The sequence below is a fragment of the Acartia tonsa genome, chromosome 2 (genome assembly GCF_053477335.1).
Source record: "Acartia tonsa isolate MP-2025a chromosome 2, ASM5347733v1, whole genome shotgun sequence".
Taxonomy (NCBI): domain Eukaryota; kingdom Metazoa; phylum Arthropoda; class Copepoda; order Calanoida; family Acartiidae; genus Acartia; species Acartia tonsa.
In genome coordinates this window covers 44187518-44210995 of record NC_137261.1, presented here as the reverse complement: position 1 = coordinate 44210995, position 23478 = coordinate 44187518, and the positions used below count along the sequence as shown (strand labels likewise).

At 30.4% G+C, this 23478-nt stretch overlaps 1 protein-coding gene across 8 annotated transcripts in view; it reads left to right on the top strand.

Moving 5' to 3' along the window:
• Positions 1-23478, top strand: part of unc-13 (protein unc13 homolog) — a 78970-nt gene that overhangs the window by 42645 nt on the left and 12847 nt on the right. For 6 of the 8 annotated variants that reach the window (XM_080150995.1, XM_080150997.1, XM_080150996.1 and 3 more), the window contains 14 exons: positions 404-510; positions 3036-3103; positions 5388-5461; positions 6464-6590; positions 7266-7385; positions 11119-11211; positions 11653-11759; positions 12511-12661; positions 12884-12976; positions 13368-13433; positions 15474-15599; positions 16083-16250; positions 20716-20828; positions 22784-22952. In XM_080150995.1, coding sequence (XP_080007121.1) covers positions 404-510; positions 3036-3103; positions 5388-5461; positions 6464-6590; positions 7266-7385; positions 11119-11211; positions 11653-11759; positions 12511-12661; positions 12884-12976; positions 13368-13433; positions 15474-15599; positions 16083-16250; positions 20716-20828; positions 22784-22952 — 1582 coding nt within the window. The remainder of the gene's footprint in view (positions 1-403; positions 511-3035; positions 3104-5387; positions 5462-6463; positions 6591-7265; positions 7386-11118; positions 11212-11652; positions 11760-12510; positions 12662-12883; positions 12977-13367; positions 13434-15473; positions 15600-16082; positions 16251-20715; positions 20829-22783; positions 22953-23478) is intronic. The other 2 variants (XM_080150993.1, XM_080150990.1) reach the window with 1 other exon arrangement.

Below are 23478 nucleotides of genomic sequence, written 5' to 3'. Positions count from 1 at the left end.
AGAAATTAATATTCTAATAAACAATTAGTTGAAGAAACCACAAATTACTGACAGCTTTCCGCGGATATTTGACGAAAAAATATAAGATTAAAGCTGGTATTAAATTATGAATTTTATTTTAATAATCGTGGAAAATTGTCTGTAATACGACGCTATGCATTTTTTTTTCATATGGCGGATAACCGGTTAATCCATCGGATATCATTCTGTTTTAAAGCAAAACTAGAAATTATTATTGCTTAATGTTCAACTTATTGTTTTCTAGAATATTATTTCTATCCATATTTTTACCAAAAATAATGAATTACTAAGCTGTTAGTCAAAAACTGTATGTACTGCACCAAAAAAAAAAACAATTGTTGTGTGTACTAGCTGTGTACTGCACTGTGTACTTTATGTGTAGGACTGTGTTCTCTGTTGCTGAGGGTACCCACGGGTCCTGTATGGCCGCCAGCGAGCAGGCCGTGCTGGAGGGCACCAGCAAGTGGGAGTGCAAGGTTCAGGTCACAGGTAAGCTATCCAATATGGTGGCTCGGCAGCCGCACACCGTCACCCATTACTGATAAATCGCATGAAAATCGACGTTTAAAAACCTTCATAATTAGCTGGATGTCCGAACCTGTTCAAATATGGAAATATTTCTGTGTTTAGTAACTTTTTTGACATACTAACTGAATTTAATTTATGTCTTTTACGCATCTATCGAGCCCTCAAATTTTCTATGCAGCAGAAATCTTACTATAAAAATGTAATATAACCTACAAAATAATCATCTTTTTAAAATATTTCCTGTTTTCTTAGACAAATCAAAACTTATCGAATTAATAGAATTATTACCTAGCATCTTCATTAGTAATATTCAAGTTGCATTAATAAGAAAAGAAGTAAAAAATAATTTGATAATTTTTTTACTTCCTTTGTTTTATAACCCGCTCTAACTCGACTAAGTTTTAATATTTAGAAAAAAACAAAAAGTTAAAATACACAGATTATTAATTTTGCAAAATATTTATAACATTATAAAATGGACTGATTATGAAAAATAATTTGCTGTTGGAATGTTTAATCACGAAATCAATTTTGAAAAGTATAAATATTTTATTATTCCGAAAAGGTCATTTCTATTTCATTTGTATTTTTTTGTATGGTCCAATATTTTATAAACGCAGGGATAATAATTCCCCCCCCCCCCCCCACCTGTCATTGTTTGATTGAATTTGTATGCCCGCCCCAAATAACGAGAGTACAAACATTGGCCCTTTTATGCTCTAATTGTAACTTAACTTTAATGATCCTTAAACATTGTTTTTAATTGGAAGGGATTTTACAATCGTGGATATTCAAATGAAAAATTATTCCATTATTTTTTTTACTTTCTATTTTCTCTTTTTTTACATTTGTAGTAGTAAAGTATATGATTATACCTCATTAGAAGTAATTTTCATACATAAATCTACTATTTAACACTAAACAAAAGTTTACAAGAAAGTACAAAAGCAACGAAGCTAGATAATTCAACATCTATTACAGTTTTAGATTTTAATAAATATTAAAAAGGCATCATCGCAGACTACTAACACAACTATAAGTCAGACTTATAAAGAAGATTCGCTGTTATAGATTATTGTAAAACACATACAAAAAAATGATCAAAACATTAATGTATAAGTAGCGTGTCAAAGTGTCTTAAAATTCAGCCATGTGACGTCATAAAAATGAGGGAGATGAGAGGAGAAGTGGGAAAGAAAACCCCTAAAAGAGAGAGAGATAATCACTCAGATTTATGACGTCACATGGCTGATTTTTTAGATACCAATACACGCATAAAAATGAATGGTTGTTGTTTGAATAATTAGATGAAAGAGTAATTATTCTAAAAATGTAAAAATTAAACTATGAAGATGAACATGTAGTTTTGTGTTTGTATTAAGTTAGCTAAAGAATTATTGATGTTTCACAGGAAAAAAAGGTATTAGTAAATGGAATATTGAATCATGCAAAAACTATTTTTTTTCTAACTAAAGGTTTGGAATGAAAATTTTTTTTAAAAATAGGATAAAACCATATGATACTGATTTTTTTAAAAACTAATAAAATGTGAAACAAAAATATTTTCCATTTTCTAAATCTTTTATTCCTGGCATTTCGTGATATAAACCTATTTAAAATTCTCTTCCACATTTATACTATAGAAAACAAAGTTACATGCTATGCAGGATATTTACAAGTTATTCAAATAATATTTTACAAGATTTTCTATCAAAAATGATAAAACAAGGATGACAACATCCATAAAAGCGAAGCTCTGAAACGGTAGGATAAACGGACATTAACACTTGTATAGTGTCAGAACTGAATAATAATAATATAAATGTATATTGTATAAGAGTCAAAGCAAAATTGTAAATAAATTTGTTGAAAAACTGCTTGATTCAGGATAATGTTTATGGACATACTTACATTTTTAGGACTTGATTATAGAGTTGCTTCGCTTATTACATCATACTTTGTTGTCCAAGGAATCAATATACCAAAAATCAGATCAATCGGATGATCACATAAAAATTTGTTGTTAAAAAAGTAAAAAAATCAACATGTTTAAATGGACGTACGGACATTTTGGTGATGATTATAGAGTTGCTACGCTTTCTAAATCGTACCTAACTACTAAAGGAATCACCATGCAAAATTTGAAATCGAAAGGACAATTCTAACATGCCTAAATTAACGAAAAGAGCTATCCGTTACGGACGGACGGACCGACCCTAATTATAGAAAAGCTTCGCTTTTAAAAATACTCCAAATGGGAAAATGATAATAGGAAAGGACAAATAAAGACAGAAGCATATGGAACAATATTTTTTTTTATTAGATTGCAGACAGACCATCACGAGTGAATTGTAGAAAATAAAGTTTTATAGCAAAACTTTTTTTATAGACAGACACTTTGAAAAACTTTTTTTTTGTATATAATGTAATTAATGTTAAAATTTTACCCGTCTACGCTCTGAAACTGATATATTTTTGTATTCTAGTTGTTTGCGCTCAGGGTCTGATTGCAAAGGATAAGACAGGCACAAGTGATCCTTACGTCACAGTACAGGTAAAATAATCGATATATTATTACTTGGATGTTGCATCAGATTTTCATGTGATACTTGTAGCTGGCTTAAATAACGATACCCCCCAGCCATCGCCTTTACCCCATTCCCTCCCCTTCTTCTGGATTAACGAATTGACTAATAAGGGATGTTCATTATAGCAACCTAAATAAACTGCAAATTTTCCCCTGTCATAACATCCATGTATATTTTATATCCATTGTTACAATCATATTATTATTGATATGAAGTTATACAATCTGATTTTTCCGATATTTACGTCAACATTATGTCCAACAAAAGTCACAACTTCTAGAAACTTTTACCAGCCATGTAACGCTATTCTTCTTTAAAACTTCTCATCTGGGTCAATTTATTTTTTTGTTGTAAGAAAAAATTGTTTAGATGAAGCCAACATGACATCATTAGCCAAATGATAATCATAGTAGAATCCTTTAAAAGTAAAATCACCCCCCACCACCCTACCCCTTCTCCAACATGTAATTTTTCTATTTTGCAAAAAAAGCACAAGAAAAATGTACCGAAATGTCCTGAAACGATAAGAATAATGAAAAAAAAGTGTTCAAGCATCCCTTAACTACTATCAAAAACAGATTAATTTTTTTTATAATGATTTTGGAAGGAGGGTCATTTGGTCCAATGTTCAGATGTTAATATTACAGATAATCCTAATTGTATTTGTGACCCCAGGAATGTTGTCTAATGTTACTAATCACATTCTAATATCTATTTCTTTCTTTTTCTCCCCAAGGAATTTTGCTAATTTTCCTAACTGAACTAATTGAAAATATATGTTTTCTTCTCTCTTTATGCTTTTTGCCTTTTTAGGAAAAAAAACTAAAAATATCTTTAAAAAAATTTTTATCAAACATTTGAATGAAATAATATTGATAATTTTTAATCTTAAATGTATTTCATAATTGCTTATAATCTTGCATAAGTTTTTTTTATAAAATATCGGAGAATTTTATGTAGAAATAAGTAAAAAAAAATATTGTGTTAAAAACATGAAAATATTATTGGAATAGATATTATTATTAGGCTGTTCATACTGAACCACAAAGTATATAGATAGATCAATAAGGTTAAATAAATTGGTGTCCTGGAAAGGTGCCCCTCTTTCCCTTGTTTTTAAAATTAATTAAAACTTAAGGGGTTGGGTAGTTTGCAGTAGGTCTTACTCCTGCTTAGCTTATATCGGCGGTAACCTAACCCAGCGGGGCTACCCTGTATCTAATAATAATATAACCTAACCAAAACTGACCAGAAGTAAAACACACACACACATCACCCCCCCCCCCCCCCACTACCTATAATGAATAGATTATATAGGCTTATGCTATTATTAAAGAACACCAAGTATTGGTCTGACAACCCATCATTGCCAATTATCTATAAGTACTTCCCAGAAAGCAGGAATATAGCAAATGAAAAAGTATACTTTCCGTTAAAGACAAAATACACTTTTAACATTATTATTCTCTTTAAAGATAGTTTAATATTAACTTCACATAACATTAAAATAAGGGCATTTATTTATTATCAAGAAAACCTCTATAAGTATATTAGAAAATAAGATGAAAACTTATTCTTATATTCCTTAAAGTTATAGACAACTTATCAGTATACTTACAGATATCAATATAAAACATTATTTTTTACTTTTTACATTTTTCATATATAATTTACATTATTCGAAGAAATGTTGAATTATTTTACAATCTGGTATTTTTACTAAACTTTGTTATCAAATATTATTTGATATCATAAGAAAGTTAGCTTAGTGAATCTTTAAATTAACCCAAAATAAATGAAAACTTAAGGAGGAAAACTCAAGTGTTTTGTCGTTGGTGATTGGACAATGGCATACAAAAAACCTTACTACTAAATATCAACGATATAGGTTTCTTATATAATTCCTAATGTCGACATAAATATCGGGCATGTTAGTTTATATGCTACAATATTTCTATACCAATAATACTATTTCCAGTATGGCATTGAAACCGATTAATATCCGCTGGATTAAACCGGTTCTAAGGCATACTAAAAAGTCATGTAAACCATCGTATTACAGACAATTTTCAATGAATATTAAATTAAAAATCATAAGATTAATACCAGGTTTTTTTGGCTGGGCTTTCATCTCCTCAGAGTTAACAAAACTGGTTTTAATCTTATGATTTTTAATAATAATATCCGCAGAAAGCTGTCCATCATACGATGCGATAAATAACTATTATTAATTTTTTTTTCAATGTTCAGGTCGGGAAGAACAAGAAACGCACGAAAACGGTTCCCCAAGAGCTGAATCCGGAATGGAACGAAAAGTTTTCATTGTAAGCATTTAATACTTGTTCCATTTGAAATATTTTTAAAAGTTTATGCCGTTTAAGAAGAGGTATAGGTACTACACAGGGACCTGTAGGGATAAGACAGTAACTGATAAATTGATCTTGATGTTTTTCCCCAATGATGACACACAAAATTACCCCTTCTGTAGATTAAAATTAATTGTTGAAACGTTTTAACGCCTAACTTAATAAACCAATTAATTATAATTCAATAAAAGTCCCCAAAGATGTCAAGCTAACGAATAATAAAACGTTAATATAAAACTTTGGGTACTAGTGTAACTACCATTTGAAACCTCTCTCTGGGTACTACAATTAAGATAATCTATTTAGTAGATAAAATTAGGCAAGTCTATTTAGGCTATAGGTGCATCTGCACTGGAGATAGATTTTTATATAACTACAGTTTATGTGTTTTTTTTATTCTTTATGTAACTTAAAGGTCTCTACCAAATGTGTGTTTTCTACAAGACATTAAGTATTTTCAATTTTCACCAAGAAAAATACATATTTATTCTCGAGAAAGAAATTTATTTTACAAGAGAAAATATGAATGAACCATTAAATTAAATGGAGGAATAAATGTGTAGGAAAAATGAGGAGGGAAATCTTTCGTAATACTTTGTTATTTAAACATATTCACTTGGCGTAACAAAGTATCCGCACGCTGTCGGAAGGTGATAGGTTCGAATCTCTGTCCCAAACCGCGTCACAACTAAAGACATTAAAAATAGTTCCTACTGCTGCTTTGTCAGGCGCGCGACTTAATGGTTGAAGTAGGAGAACTAATTTGCCCCAAAACAGTGAGGACAAAGGTTGTACGATTAAAGAGTTGGTTGTCAGAAGGATGTTTGAACAAATAACTATGCACATCATTAAGCAAGGTTTGGTTCAGAAATACACTAAAAATAAGAACTCTCTGTGTATTCCGTCCAAAAATAAATTATCCGTGGTTGTATTGTACCTAACATATATTTTTTATTTCAGTGAGTGTCACAATTCAAGTGACCGGATAAAGGTTCGAGTCTGGGACGAGGATAATGACCTGAAGTCACGGCTCAGGCAGAGACTAACCAGGGAGTCAGATGATTTCTTGGGACAAACAATCATTGAGGTATTTACAAAAAAAATAAGGTATAGTCTCTTTCGTGACGTCGCCTCGTCGTATTTTCATAGCAGAGTTTTACCCAGCGGGGGCTCTAACCCTGCAGGGCAATTACCTACCCTAAAATAACCTATTAAAAGCTACTGTTAAAATACGACGAAACGCCCCTTTAGAGGCGTTGTTACAAAAGAAACTATACACAAAAAAAACTATTTTATGAATTCTCTAAGAGAACCCAATTTTATTAATACGGTTACATAAACAGGAGTTAAAAAAGGAAAAAGATATAACATAATTTTTCGATGAAATTAAGTAAGTTTTATTACCATCCAAAGTTTCCTAAGAACTGAATTAGAAAGTTTATCTGAAACTTTCCGCTTTCTAATAATAGTAACGTAAAAAGCAAATTATCTTTTGGGGCAAAATTTATATTATTTTTTAAGATATCATATAATATTCAGGATTAAAATAAAAGAAAAGAGGGGGCACGGACTTTATGTTACTACACTCTGGTGGTGGGGACCCTGTGCTGACTCTGTATTGGGTCTTTAAAATCATCGTCGGAAATGTAAACACAGCCTATTCCCTACAAAGGAACAGAAAGCAATTTTGCAGACGAAAAGGGTTTCCACCACTTGGGCTAGGTAGTTGTTTGGATTATACTTATACATTTATAATATTCAGGTACGAACTCTGTCAGGTGAGATGGACGTGTGGTATCACCTGGAGAAGAGGTCTGACAGAAGTTCTGTTTCTGGCTCCATCAGGCTACAGATCAGTGTGGAGATCAAGGGTGAAGAACAGGCAAGTTATTTTCAATTGTGCAATTTTTCTGGGCTCGGAAGCCGTGCGTCAGAACGCCTGTAAGACTAAGGGGAAATCAACCTTTCACAATTTTAAAGATCATCTGAAAGTCTAAACTAGACCCATATATGGAAACAAGTCTTTTCAAATAACTTTTCAAAGCATCCAAACCGGTTTACATTTGAAGCTTGATCGCGGCTTGCACGTCCTTCAATTTTTTAATGGTTTATATTCATTTTTGATTTAGAGTGCAAAATAACCAAATGATATATACTTAGTTCGGCCAAAAATTAAGATGAAAAATAAAAATATCTTACATTTACCAAACTGATTTAAATTTAATTGTGACCCGTTATTTCTGAAAAGCACAAAACAATCGTAAGGCTAGAGTTTTCATAGATATTTTTTGACCGATCTATCCCAATTTACCTATATTTAAAGATACAAGTTATAATTAAGTAATCAAATATCAAAGAAAAAATACATTCTTTACAGAAATGAATAGAAAATACCAAAGAATATTATTGGAAGCTTTTAAAATTACCAGTTATATATTTCCAAAAATATTTTTGTAAATGCAAAACTAAGAATGTAATATTAGGTATGAATACCATGTTGTTATTGAATACCATTACAAAAACATATTCTGATACAATAAAATACAGTTTTGTAGAGAAATAAATACCAGAGAAAACATTCTATTTTTATTAGTTAGATAAGTTTTTGTAAGGATGATTACACCCAACAAAAGAGAAACTTTTTCTCTTTAAAAGAATTCTTTATGGCGCACCAGGTACCCAAAGTTTTACAATCTGCTCTTTCATACAAAAGCTAAAACTAGCAGTGTCCAAACTTTAATAATTTTAATTGTTCATTATTATTTTGGAAAGTACATCAATTTACCTACATTGTCTTCTCCTTATTAGTTATTTACCATCTAACTACTAACCAACAGACCGAAATGCATGAATACCTAGTAGCTTTACTTAGGAAACATTTTTCTTTTAACTAAGAACTAGCTGCTACGCACCTAGAGGCCTCTGGGGGGCCCTTGAAGGTGAGGGCTGATCCCCCCAGGCCCTTGAGGGGGGAGGGGCTAATTCCCCCCCACTATATATTTTTTTTTTTTTGGGGGGGGGGAATCTATGAGAAGCTACCCTGTGAAGGAGAACCATATCGGATCAGTAGTTAGCGAAATACTTCGGTTCAACACACAGACACAGATCCTTTACTTTATAATAAGGATATAAATTATGTAATTGTTATAATTCTAACCTACATATTTACATAAAGGATATTAGTTATTCTCTACCAGTCATCACATGACTAAGTTATAAATACCATTAGAGTTAACTTACAATTGTTACCAATTTATTCTGATTTTCTGATTTTTATTTTTTGCATCCTATTATAGACAGCTTTCCGCGGACGTACAAGATTATAACCAGTTTTGTTAGCCCCAGTAGGGCTGAGAACCGGTTCTAATCCAGCGGATATTAATTGGAAAATTGTTAACTGTAAAATAAATTAATATTGTTGTGACTTTATGGGATCTTATGTCCATACGTCTTACTTGGGTTAAAAATATTTTAAAAAAAAAACGCTGTTAAAATTCGCAATTTTAAAAGTTTAAACGTACTTCATGTGTATTGTGTATGATTTCGTTTACCTATGTTTTTGTTTTTAGTTCAAGCTGAAAGGAATAAAGAATTTGATTTGTCTACTATTATAAATCTAATGGTTAATTCTCATTAACTAATAAACATAATGAGATTGAGGGGGAAATTAACAGAGTAAGGAAAGTTATAAGTACACACAGGATAAAGGACAGATATTCAGAATTTTCAAATGATTTGTTTATTAGGATATATAAGTTGGAAGATTTGAAATTTGCATCAAATTTTATAGATTTTTATAAAATTCGATTTTTGTATAATTTATTTATCTAAAAGCGGAAATACAATTTAAGTTAATTAATTTTGACATCTTTGATTGGTGGATTGAAAATTATCTGCGCTCTGATTGGAGAAGCTTAAGTGTCGCACATCATTCAACCAATTAGAGCGCAGGTAGTTTTCAACTTACCTATCCTATTGGTCAAAATTTATGAACTTAAATTGTATTTCCGCTTTTAGATAAAGAATTATACAAAAAAAAGAATTTTATAAAAAATACTTAAAATTTGATGCAGATTTCAAATCTCCCTCTAACATTAAAATTCCTTCCAACTTATATATCCTATTGTTTATGTAAGTTTTGAGTCCATTCCTAGCTTCTAAAGACACGATTCAACGCGTAAGACTTAGGGGAAAGATTAATCCGCTGGACCGACTTGGTTCTCCTTTACAATGTAGATCCTCATAGATCCTGAAAGGTTTATATCTATTTTGAAGGAGGGTACAACCACCTTCCCAAGATAACAAGATAAATTTCCATAAAAAAGGACCCTCCCCCCCCCCCCCCCAAATTATAAGTTCCCCAAGGGGAGAAGTCCTTAAAACAATACACTATAATAAAAAAGGATAATATACGTCCCTTTCCTAAGTACAGCATGATTAATTTGTGGATCTCTGATGGACGGTGTACATATTTACATACATATAAATAGATGTTTACAAATACTATGCAAATTATCAATGTCTGAATATTGTATACTGGTATCAGATAAAGTAGCACAATGTGTGTCTGTTAGTAAAAACGATTAAATGTGATTATGTGATTTGAATTATGTTATAGAATGTTAAAGACGGGTGGAAATTCATAGCAATTTACTCCTTTGGAGTTAGTAATAACGATAAATCATTAAAAATCCTATTACAATAAATCTACTTTTAAATAAGTTATTTTGGGTTGGTTTTAGGCTATTTTCCTGACCTCTCCCTGTTGTTGCTAGTGGTGTAGGCGCTTGTTAAACTATTGAAGAATAACAATTGGTGTATGAAATGTACATTTCCAATCAACTACTTTGCTGATGTCAAACTGTTACAAATTAGAAAGATAAAAAAAAATAATAGAGTTTCCCGCGTCTCATAGCGCATTCGCTCGTCGTCGGGGAGGTTATAATATCGTGCTTGGCTCAACACTGCAGTAAAACATTATAAAGGAATTTCTAGTAGATAAAGATTTCATATTATAATTATTAAAATACAAGAAATGAGTTTGTTGACATTACTTTTCAAAAAATAACTACCTTTCGCACTAAAATGTGTATTATACGCATGAACACTGAAGCATTATGGAACACTTTTAGCATGTTAAAGAAGAACACGACAAAAACCTGGTATATATAAATTAAGTTTGTTTTGCTTGTGTAAAATTACCTATAATTAATGTTTGAATGGATTCTATTGGATATATGTCGGCTACAATTATTGAGATTTTTGTCAGACAATAATCACATGATTTTAGTTAACCGTTTTAACTTCATGCTATAATATGTGATGACAAGCGGCTGTGCCCCTAGAGCCCTATAAGGGTATTTGAAGTGGAAGGGGTTGAATTAGACCCCCTCCTCTTTTAAATTTTTAACGAGCTATATGTTGCTCTGCCCACTGTGCCCTGTGCTGACTTTCAATTTGGTCTTGAATATCAGCCAATAGTGGAAATATCAACACAGCAATACCACTACAAAAGAACAGAAAACAATTTGCTAGCAGACAAAAAAAGGTCCCCATCACTTAGACTATCTAGATGTTTGGTTTATACATCTATAATCATACATTAATTATTTTAGGTTGCCCCGTATCACTCTCAGTACACCTGTCTACACGAGAATCTGTTCTATTATCTATGTGATAAGAATAATGACCAAGTCAGTCTTCCAGAGGTAACATGCACTTTATACTTATACAGTTGCTACGCTTCTTTTATTTTTTTTAAGTTTGAATGTTTTCAACATATTTATTTTTTTTAAATACACTAATCTAAGACATGATGATATATTTCGATTTTAGCAATAAATTTCAATTTTTTTGTCTCTTGTAAACGTGAATTAAGCAATATTAGCTGGATCATTTTATTTTGCAAAAGGAAAAATTTATTGGTATTAGAGAAAAGGGTAAAAATGTTGGGAAACGAAATTTAAAACTACTGATTTTGACCAGGACGACCTATTAAAACGACTTATAGAGAAGCTTTACTACTAAAACTAATTTTGAAAATACACAATTGACAAATAAAGCTTGGACTTAGGAATATATTTTGATCAGTTACATCTAATTCTTGTCGACCTTTACAGGAAAAAATATAAAACTAATTTTGTGTGTAGGCGAAAGGAGAGGAGAGTTGGAAGGTGTATTTTGACGCCCCTGCGCAGGAAATTGTCGATGAATTCGCCCTCAGATATGGAATTGAGTCCATTTATCAAGCTATGACGTAAGTATAGATACTAACCTTAATGTTGCTGCGCTTATTAGCGGCCTGATAGTTTTTAATGGACTTTTGAATCATGAATTAATTATTTTTCGTAGATTTTCTATTAATTTTAACACAAAATTCAAATATTTTTCTGAATAAAATATTAGAACTTTTAAATCTAAAACAGACATGCTATTATATATGATATAATTTATCTTTTAAATAAATTATACAAAAGTCTAAATATAAGTTTAAACTTTTGAGAAAAGGGAGAAAAGTAATTTCCGAAGTTAAAAATAAGTTTGTATTTTAAGAAATTTCTTGTTTCTAGAAATATAATAAAATTAAATCCTTAGTAGGATTAAAATTTAATATTCTTAAGTTTATTTTTAAAGAGCTGTAAAAAATTAGTAGATGTATAAAAATGGAAAAAGAATATACGTGGATATTTTAACAGGTGAAAAATTGTCGTCAATTCGGGTTGCTAACATGAACATCACTGGTCAGTTCGTTCATCAAGTAGGAGTGGAGGAGGCGTAATAAAGGGGGTTGATGGGGGAATTGTTACTTTAGCCCACTGTGTGTTTCACCTTAACAGAGAACATGAAAATCTGTTCTGAGGTCCAAGTAATTATATATCCATATATAAATTGTTATTGATTTTAGACTTAAGTTTTAAAAATAGTCTTTTTTAAATTAAATACTTTATCTTATGATGTTAAAGCAATGAATTTTTTCCTATTAATCTAACTACCTCCTTTTATTTTAGGCATTTCAATTGTTTGTCTACTAAGTACCTGTGCGCTGGTGTGCCTGCCAGCATGTCAACCCTCCTCGCCAACATCAACGCCTTCTACGCGCACACCACGGCCTCCAGTAATGTAGCCGCCAGCGCTAGATTCGCTGCCTCCAATTTTGGGGTTAGTTTAATAATGTCTTTTTTTATGCTTTATTGTTGGACGCCCTGTTATTGTTTATTTTTCTATATACTTAAAATTGTTGACTATGATACATAGTTGGGCGCCATTTTTATTCTATTTTTTAAAAGATAAATTGTTGGACACCCTATCAAATCTATTTTAATTTATTTTAAGATTGTAAAATGGCTTTACATCCTATTTATTCTATATTTCTTTATTTAGAAAGACAAGTTCATAAAATTGTTGGACACCCTGCACAATTCTTTGAGAATAGATCTGTCTATGTATAGAAACAATTTCCCAGCAAGTTCGCCTGTAAGTATTTCAGTTTTTACACACTTATATATTTTTAGTAGCAAAGCAAATCTATAATTTACTATGTCTCTCTGTTCGTCCGTCAGTCCTTATGTTGACGTGATTTTCTTGAGTGCTATTCAAAATAGACGACTAAAATGTGAAAGTTCCATATAAAAGTGAGGATTTATTTTATGATTTACTTGGTTCGTCGGTCTGACATTCATACTAGAACAATTCAAATATTAATTAAAAAATATCAACAAATATATGTAAAAGGTTTTTAAAAGACGGTAATGAAAAATCGGTGAAATCAAGTTTCTTATGATAATTTTTTATGAAATATATCTAAATTTAACCTCGACTTTTAAAACTTTTGTTTATCAGATATTATAGCACTTTATTACTTTAGGAAAAACTACAAGATTTGAAGGCGACCGTAGATCTTCTTACTTCCATTACTTTCTTCAGAATGAAGGTTTGGATTTATAATTATAGAGTAGCTTCATGCAGAAATCACTAGAGGTATCTATTGGAATAAAATAAAAGTTTATTATACCCATGTAAGTTAAAATTAACTCAAGCTATACCAATCTGATAGGTAGGTACAGCTTCTGCAGAGAAAGGTATGCCTATTTATCTAAAAACAGAAAGTCTGCAGAGAAAGGTATACCTAATTTGTGTCTTTGTAAATGTGTAAGAATTTTTCTTACAATATTAGAAAAATTATCATTATGATATCTGCTATTTACCAATACCTGTACTAAATCACAGGAATCTAAAGAGATAAGACAATGACCGATAAATTAATGTACATCCCCACAAACACAAAATTATTCCTGCTGTAGATTACAATTTTTAAACAAACTAATCAATGTTAAAAAAAATTAGCCAAAGTTGTTTAGCCATAAAATAAGAAAACGTTATTAAAATACTTTGGGGACTAGTGCAAATAAACAGCCCAATATCCCCTCCTTCCCTGACTTAAGCAATAAGCATATCCTACATGATAGAAATGGTGCAATGCAGCTGAGTAGAAAGAAGGGTTATGAACCAAAATTATCTATTGTATAATTGTATGGTGTAAAAAAAAGTATTGAATTAGTTATATCATACTAGCGGCTACGCCCCTAGAAGCCTCTAGTGGTAGGAGAGGGGAAATTTGGCCTCATCCCATTTTAAATTTGAGTTTCAAAAGAGTAAAAAATATTTTTTTTTGGGGGGGGGGAGGTGGGTGAAGACACCTCTCCAAAAATAGTTTAAAACCTTCCCAGGAACTATAAGAAGCTTCACTGTAAAGGAGAACAATATCAGTTTAGCAGATAGCGAGATCCTTTGGGACAGACAAAAAACGAGTACTACTTTATATAATAGGATAACGGGAATGGTTTTCTTTCTGATTTAAAGTTATTTGAAACGTACTAACATCATATAGAGCAGCTGTGCGCGCTACTTATAATTAAACTATTTGATGAAGTATGATTTTGTATGGCGTCAAACAGGAAATTAAATTTGTTCAAAACTTATTGTGTTCAACTATTGCTGCATTGGGATAGGAATACATTTTCAGAATTTTCAAGCGATTTAAAAGGACCTTATAGTGCCCAATTCAAAATGACGTCATAAAATACAAATGACTAATGATAGGCCACAGTACACATTAAGAAGAATGTATTAGGTATAATAGTCATACATATATAGAGTTAAAACTAAATAGAATTGATGAATATATTTCATTATTTATGCAGTTACAGTACACTAACTTAGGTTCATTATACAGTAAGGAGGTTGAAACCAGTTTTATAAAAGTAGAAATAATATTAACGATAAATTACTATTATGTAGCAATATTTCTACTGTTATAAAACTGGTTTCAACCCCCCTTCTGTTGAATAATAGAAGGACATTTCATAATGTTTCAACAAAAATTATACAATAACAATCAATGTTTTTTTAGAAGCGAAGCTTTTCTATAATTAGGGTCGGTCAGTCCGTCCGTAACAGATATTTTTTTTCGTTAATTTAGGCATGTTATAATTGTCCTATCGATTTCAAACTATACATGATGATTTCTGTAATAGTTAGGTACGATTTAGAAAGCGTAGCAACTCTATAATCGTTACCAGAATGTCCGTAACCCATTTTAAACATGTTTTTTACTTTTTTAACAACAATTTTTTATGTGATAAACTCATCCCATTGATCTGATTTTGGGATTACTGATTACAATTAAAATAAGGTACAATATTATGAGCGAAGCATCTCTATAATCAAGTCCTAAAAATGTCAGTATATCCTTAAACAGAATTCTGTATTTAAGACATTTTGCAACAAATTTAAGTATAATTTTGTCAAAACTCGTATATTCTTATTTTTTATTTTCAGTTCTGACACTCTACAATAGTTAATGTTCGTCTGTCATACCGTTTCAGAGCTTCGCTTTTAGTTTTATGGATGTTGTCATCCGTGTTCACATTACAACTACATAAACTTTTTCCCTTACATCTTTTATGTTCAGGTGCAAGAGCTAAGTTCCCCGCCGCGTGCAAGCACAGTAGTGAAGGACTGTGTAAAGGCGTGCCTACGGTCAACCTATCAATTTCTCTTTGAGAACTGTTATGAGCTCTACAATAGAGAATTCCAGGTAGGTTGTAATTACTGAGCAGTTGCAATACAACAAAACCAAGGGGCGTCGTGGTAACTCACTAAGCTACGGTTGTAAAAGTTAGAGTTTAAGTCCCCATTTGGTAACTCGAATTTCTCACCCCTTGGTTGTGTAGGATAGTTTGGATACTCAATAGTCACGTACATAAGTGCATTCCTTACCCCAAGTTTTTCTGCGGAGATTTATTACGTTGAATTTGGGACACCTGTCATACATAGCGCTGGTGAGGTAATAGAAAGCAGCTCCAATGAGACAGCGGGCCTTGAGCGTGGAGACATGAGTTGTAAATATCTTTAAATTTTTAGTGGAAAATTATATAATAAACATCAAATTTTTTTTGTATTTTTGGTTAATTGTAGACATCTAAAATGCAGGTGATAAGGTACAAATAATACATTTTGTCTGAATAATAAAGTTCTATAAAAGAATATTTCTAAAATTGTTAAGATATTTTGTGTTTAGGTTGACCCTAACGAGGCGCAGCGGGACGAGCAGGATACAGGTCCTCGCCAGGATGACCTGGAGTTCTGGCACAAGCTCATAGCTCTCATAACATCTGTCATAGTAGAGGATAAGGATTCATATGGCCCGGTCCTTAATCAGTTCCCACAGGAGCTTAATATTGGACAGGTAAATAATTATGGTCCGGTCCTTAATGAGCTTCATTAAAAAAATAAAGAAGACGAAAAACGTCCCTTAAAAAATCAGCATGTTACGTTATAAAAACGAAGGATATATGACGTCATTGAGGGACTTTCTTCGTCTTCAAAATAAATCAACTAAATAAATACTTGAAGAAAAGTTTTGCTTCTAACATGAAAATAATTCTTGTTTTGAATTTGTTGTGTAGTATTATTTGAGTTAAGATTAATTAGTATGCTAAAATGTAAACATATATACACAATTGTCTCTGTATAATTAAATTTTCTTATTTTCTTTATCATTCTCTCAAATATGTATATTTTAACATAATACACAAAATTTAGCTAGAACATTATGAAATTTAAAATTTAAAAACCAAAATATAAATTATACATACATCTTGTATTGTAAGTAAAATAATACGCCACTGAAGAACTATACATACAGACCAACAGATTGACACAAGTGACAAGTAGAGCAACTAACATTCTAAAAATAGATTAGATTAGATTTATTATTCTTGGGTGTACATACATAGAAAAAAAAACTACAATAATAAATGAATTAAATGAATATTATATACATTTATATATACAGAAAAATTTTATTGATATGGTTAATTTATAAAAATATTTTCTTCCCAAATGGCAGTTTCCTAAAAAATAGGAGTATGCAGTAATGTGTATTCACACATTGTTTTCATACAGGCCATATAAATAAGACAAAAAAAAGATAATAAGCAATAAATGAAATCATATTGGAGAGGAAAGAATGATAATAGGAAGGATTGATTAGGGCATACAAGTCTCACACCATTATTGCAATAATAGAAATTTAAAAAATTTTAAACAAATAAATTTTGATTAATTTATCAGATTTCAAACAATATTGAAAAGAAATATAAATTTATCTACATTCTTGACATAATGGGTTGTTACACACTAGAATTAAGCTTGATAACAAAGATTCTTTTAGATTTTTAATAAATTTTTTTCTTGGTTGATTGTGGGTTAATAAATCATTATTACAATGGTTATTCCATAATTCTTGAAAATGATACTTAGGAAATCTTTCAATAGATTTAAACTTCGGCTTTTTAACATCAAACATATTTGAGTTTCTAAGATTTCTGGTATGTAATTGGTTACGGCGAAGCCATGTACCTTGAAAGGAACTTGGTAGCTTACTGTTTATAAAATCATACATAAATAATAATTTCAAATAATTAGCTGATTCATGTAAAGGAAGGACATTCATTTTTTTAAATAAAGGCATTGTGTGTGAGATGTGTTTCTTACTAAAAACAATTCTTATTGCCTTTTTTTGCAATTTAATTAATGGTTCCATAGTAGATTTAAGACCACAACTCCAGGCAGGTAAACAGTAAAGTAAATGACTATTTATAAGGGAATGAAAAAGCATTTTTTTGCTATCTAAATTCAGTATATGTTTAGCTCTATTTATAAGAAATAAGGAACTAGAAATTTTTTTACGTAAATGTTCTACATGATATTTAAAATTTAAAGAAGGATCTATAAATACACCTAGGAATTTAATTGCAGGAATATTGCTACTTGAATTGACATAATTTAAGATTTTTATTTTCTCAGGATCAAACTCATTTTCATTGTTAAAGTTTAGCTTAATATTAAGAGCATTCCAATCAATAGTATTTTCGTTTTTATTAAATATCATAATTTTAGTTTTATCAGGATTTAAGCTCATTTGATTACTCCTAAACCAATCAGATATCTTTTTAAGTTCATTGTTTAATTTCAGTTTTATCTCTATAAAGTTTTTACCAGAAATTAAAAAATTACTGTCATCAGCAAATAATAGGGTAAATAAATCAGTACAGTTTTTAAGATCATTTATGTAGATTAAAAATAGAATTGGTCCTAAAATAGAGCCCTGTGGGACGCCTCTATCTATTTTCAGCTTTGTTGAGTCAGTGTTGTTTACATGTACAAATTGCTGTCTATTACTTAAATAATTTTTAAACCATTCAAGTTCAATGCCATTAATGCCAATTTTTGACAACTTTTTAATTAAAATATGGTGTGGAATTGTATCAAAACATTTTGCAAGATCACAGAAGACTCCAATTACAGTTTTATTATCGTTTTTTGCTTCGGCTATGTAATTTAAGAGGTGTACCACAGGGTGTATTGTAGACTTTTTTGATTGAAATCCATACTGATGTTCAAAAATGATATTATTACTAATCAAGAAAGTTGTTGATAAATGACTTTTTCTAAAACTTTTGAGAAAATAGCTAATAAACTTATTGGCCTATAGTTTGATGGATCAGCTTTTTCATTAGAATTATTCCCTTTTAACTTAAAAATAGGTATAAATTTTGCGATTTTTAATTCAGAAGGTATTTTTCCAGTTAAAATAGTTTGGTTAATGACATGAGAGAGAGGAAGAGCAATAACAGAAATTATTTTCTTTAAAAAAGAATTTGACAGGCCAAAAATGTCCATACTTTGTTTATTTCCCATTTTTTTAACAATATCTATAACTATATTTGGGTTTATTGTATGCATTTTAAAACTGGAATTATAATTAGGTATATAGCTACACGGATCAATGTTAGAAGGATTTATTTTAGATGATATCTTGCTTGCTACAGAAGTGAAGTGTTCATTCAATTTCTCAGAAATTTCTGCATTATCCAAATATATAGAATCATTAAACTTCAATTCATTGATACATGTTGCTTTATCTTTTGTTTTTCGGATTGCATCTCTAATAATATCCCAAGTTTTCCTCAAGTCAGATTTACATTTTTTTAGCTCATTACAATAATACAATTTTTTAGCTGTTTTTATTGCACGATTATAGACATTTCTATATCTATTATATATCCTAATATTTTCAGCAGTTGGTTCATTAATACTTAACGTTGACAATTCAAATTTTTTATCTCTACATCTCATTAAACCATCAGTCATAAATTTTTCAATTTTATGTATGTTCTTATTAATTCTTATCTTTTGTAAAGGAAAAGAAAGTTCATAAAATTCATTAAAAAGCTCATAAAATTTATTAAAGCAATGTTGGGGTTCCATACTGTTAGTTACATTTTCCCAATTAACATTTCTTAATAGATTGATAAACTCAGTAATTTTTTCTTCATTAATATTTCTTGTAAAAATAAAAGATTCTTTACTTGCTTTATATGAATAAGGTGTTATTGTGAAAATTGGAAAATGATCAGATATATCATTTAATAAAATTCCTGAATGAAAACTATTATCTTTTGCGTTAGTAAAAATTTGGTCAATACATGTTGCTGTTGTTCTAGAAGTTCTTGTTGGTTTTGTTATCAAAGATAAAAAACCATTTGCAATGCAATTTTCAAGAAAATCATTTGTTTTTTCATGACAATAGTATTTTAGAATATCAAAATTAGAATCTGTGAAAATGTAAGAGGCACATTTAAAAGACATTAATACAAGAGAAGTAAAATTCTAAGAATACATAACATATGTATCCTCTTAACTTTCCCCCGATTTTCCAAGTTTGTAATGAGCTGAAGCAAAATTCTAAATTCGAGTTTAAATTTGAAGAAATTACTTTTCTTAGACATTTTAAATCCTGAATTAATTTACAGAATTTTAACCCAGATAATAATAGTATTATTCTCTTAAACAAGAGTGATTAAGCTCAAAAGCAGTAAACTTTCTTTGGTAGTCTAATAATGGACAAATGAATTTCTTACAGCCCACTGTGCCTTCTTCCTATTATAGTGTTTTATTCGTCTTTTAAACTTTACCTTTTGATACTAGGGGGAGGGGGGAGGATAATGACGGTTTAATTAAATTTTCTAGGTAGAAAAATGTCCTAGATTAATGATATAACTGACTCCTAGCCAAATATTACTAAATGAAACCACCCCCTTAACTACGCCATTAAGGTAAAGGTGATGACTATGTAAAATCCTTGCCTCTTTTCATTTCTATCAATGCTTAGCTTGCACTCCCCAGAGATGAGAGATAATTCATCTACAATTAAAAATTTATCCTTCAATTTTTTTGTCAAAAATAACAGTTCATTTATAAATTAATCAGATAAGAAACATCAAAATGCAGAATAAACAATTTATTCTACACGAATAATAATCTTACTTGATAGACATAGAAAGCATTTATGCAAAATTTTAATTTTATCTTTGGATGATAAATATCTTTCCGTGAACAGCAACCAACTTTGAATAGAAAAACCAAAGATTTTTTAATGTTGAAAGTTTAGGCACCAGTTTGGATCTTTTAGATGGTAATCTTTCCATTCAGTCGTTAGAGGATGCAGGGATGGATAAACTGAGTTTAAAACAGTTTTCTTTTAAATCCCAAATATGTCTTTAAGTTGCTTAGATATGTCTAATACTACATTTATGGGTCATTTTTGGTCATTATTTTTGTAGTTTTCAACTAATCTTTTTTTCCAGCTATCTGCCTCGACAATCTGGGGACTGTTCTCAACGGACATGAAGTACGCGCTTGAGGAGCACGAACAGCACAGGCTATGCAAGTCATCAACATATCTAAATTGTCACTTCAGGTAATTGTTAAACACCTCCTAGTGGTTAGAATTTGTACTACTCTATTTAGGTTTCTAATTTGTCACTTTAGGGTATTGTTCAACACCACAGATTGGTTTAAATTTTTACTAATTTATCTGCGTGTCTCAATTGTCGCTGCAGGTAATTGTTAAACACCTCCTAGTGGTCATATTTTGTAATAATTTATTAATGTATCTCAATTGTAAGTTAAGGTAATTGTTAAAAACCTCCTAGTGGTCATATTTTGTAATAATTTATCTACGTATCTAAATTGTCACTTCAGGTTATTGTAAAACACCTCCTAGTGGTTAAAATTTGTACTAATTTATTTGCGTATCTCAATTGTAAGTTCGGATAAAGATAAAATACCACCTAGTGTACTAATATAATATGTATATTGATTCCTCTTTGTTTTTATAAATAAATGCCAAGAATTTAATTTAAATATCGTTTTTCACATTTTTTATCTTATCTTTAAGAAAACAAACACTTCCATTACATAACTATTGGTTACATGTAACATTTTTTCAGTACTAATGCAATTTATTTTAATCTAATACTATGAATAAATATTAAGAGTTTAGGATTATTTTGCGTTCTAATATTGTTTCGTGTAATGTATATTATATGCCTGGTTTGTAGGTCACACCAATATAAATATGATTATTATTAGTGAGGATTATCGGTGGATTTTTATTTACTTAAGTGGCGCTAATTTATACTGTAATATTGTTTTGCACATAATTCAACCTTATAATGTAAGTCTTAAAATATTATTATGCTGAATAAAATGAGGAATGGACGTTGTATTTGAATAAGGAATATTTTCATTATTAAATCGATTATAATGAATAAGTAAATGTAAAAAGGAATTGCATTGGATCAAAATTATAACAATGACAAAGCGTTTAAACTGATATTATTTATTTAATCTTTTATTTCAATAGAAGAAATACCCAAAGAGATTTAATGTAAAGCTTTTCCTTTCCCAAAAATCTATTACTAAAATACTATTATGGAAGATTGAAACACTGATGATGAATTGTAAAAAAAAAACTTTTAAAAACTACAATTCTTTGCTAATCCGCACTGATTATAGTTGAGAATGATATTATTACTTATATAATATAGGTCAACCCAGGCTTGGGTGAGGTTATCATACACTCAATATAATTATATTAATCAGAATATGTATTTTATAGAAAATCCTTTATCCCGACGAGTCAAATTATGCTATACAACCCCCTTCCAGGCTAACTTTTCCAAGTATAAATTTAAGAAGTAGGGGGTAGAATAGTTATCTATCTCATCATATTATAGACAGCTTTCCGTGAATTTTATATTTTTAAAAATATAAGATTTACCCCTGTTTTGTTAGCCCTGAGGAGCCAAGGCTAACAAATCTGGTATGAACTTTATGATTTTTAATTTTAATGCAATGCTAAACATGATTTTTTCAGTATGGCTATGAATCGGTTCTGTTCTAGAGGATAATAATAGGTTACAAATCCATACTGAAAAGACTAGTTATCATAGTTGACAAATCGGGTTGGGTCAGAATAAGTGAGAAAGGCAGGGTTATGAAGAAGTTTAGGGACCCCACAGGGTTATAAATCTTCATTTTATGTCATAAATAATCCATAAGAGGGGTTTAGTGGTCCACTTAAAGAATAAAGAATCTTACTTATCATATTAATAAAGCTAAAAACACTTTATACCAGCACTTAATTTATTAAAGTATTATTTGCCATTATTTATTACAACGCATTAAATATATACTCTGCATTTTTATTTTTATTGCTAAAAGCATAGAATAATTTAACATTATTTGAACAAGTATTTGCAATCCAACTCATAATTTCGTTTTTTTACAAATTTTTACCAAAACAGAAAATATCTTCATTGAAAAAATGAGTAAAAATATGTTAGAATATCTAATGTCTTTACTTTCTAGGGTAAAATGGCTGTACAAAACGTACGTGGCGGACGTGCCACCGTACAAGGGTCAGATCCCCGAGTATCCGGCCTGGTTCGAGTCCTTCGTGATGCAGTGGCTGAACGAGAACGACGACGTGTCCTTGGAGTTCCTGTATGGTGCCTACGCCAGAGATAAGAAAGATGGGGTAGGAATTTTGTTATGCTACATTATAGAGAAAGCCCAATCTTTCCCGCTTTTGTATTACTTTTGAGGAGTACGATTCCAGTTATGTCATATACGTTTCGGAAAAGAAAAAGGGAAGGGGGGAAGAAAATCTCTTCAAAAGAGATGGGAGAAAAGGGAAGAGATGTTCTTCCCCCCTTCCCTTTTTATATGACGTCAAAGGAATCGTACTCCTCAATTTATACAAAAGCGGGAAATAATATTGCCCATAAATATTGTTCGTAAAAAAACTAATAAAACACTTTTTTTTAATTACCGACTTATTATAGACAGCTTTCCGCGGATATTACAAAAACAAATTATAAGATTAAAACCAGTTTTGCCCGGGCTGACAAAACTAGTAAGAATTTTATGACTTTTAATTTAATATTCGTGGAAAATTTCTGTAATTCTATGCTATACATTACTTTTCAGTATGGTTTAGAGCCGGTTCTGATCCACCGGATAGTAATCGGTTTCGATGCCAAACTTAAATAATTAATTTCAAA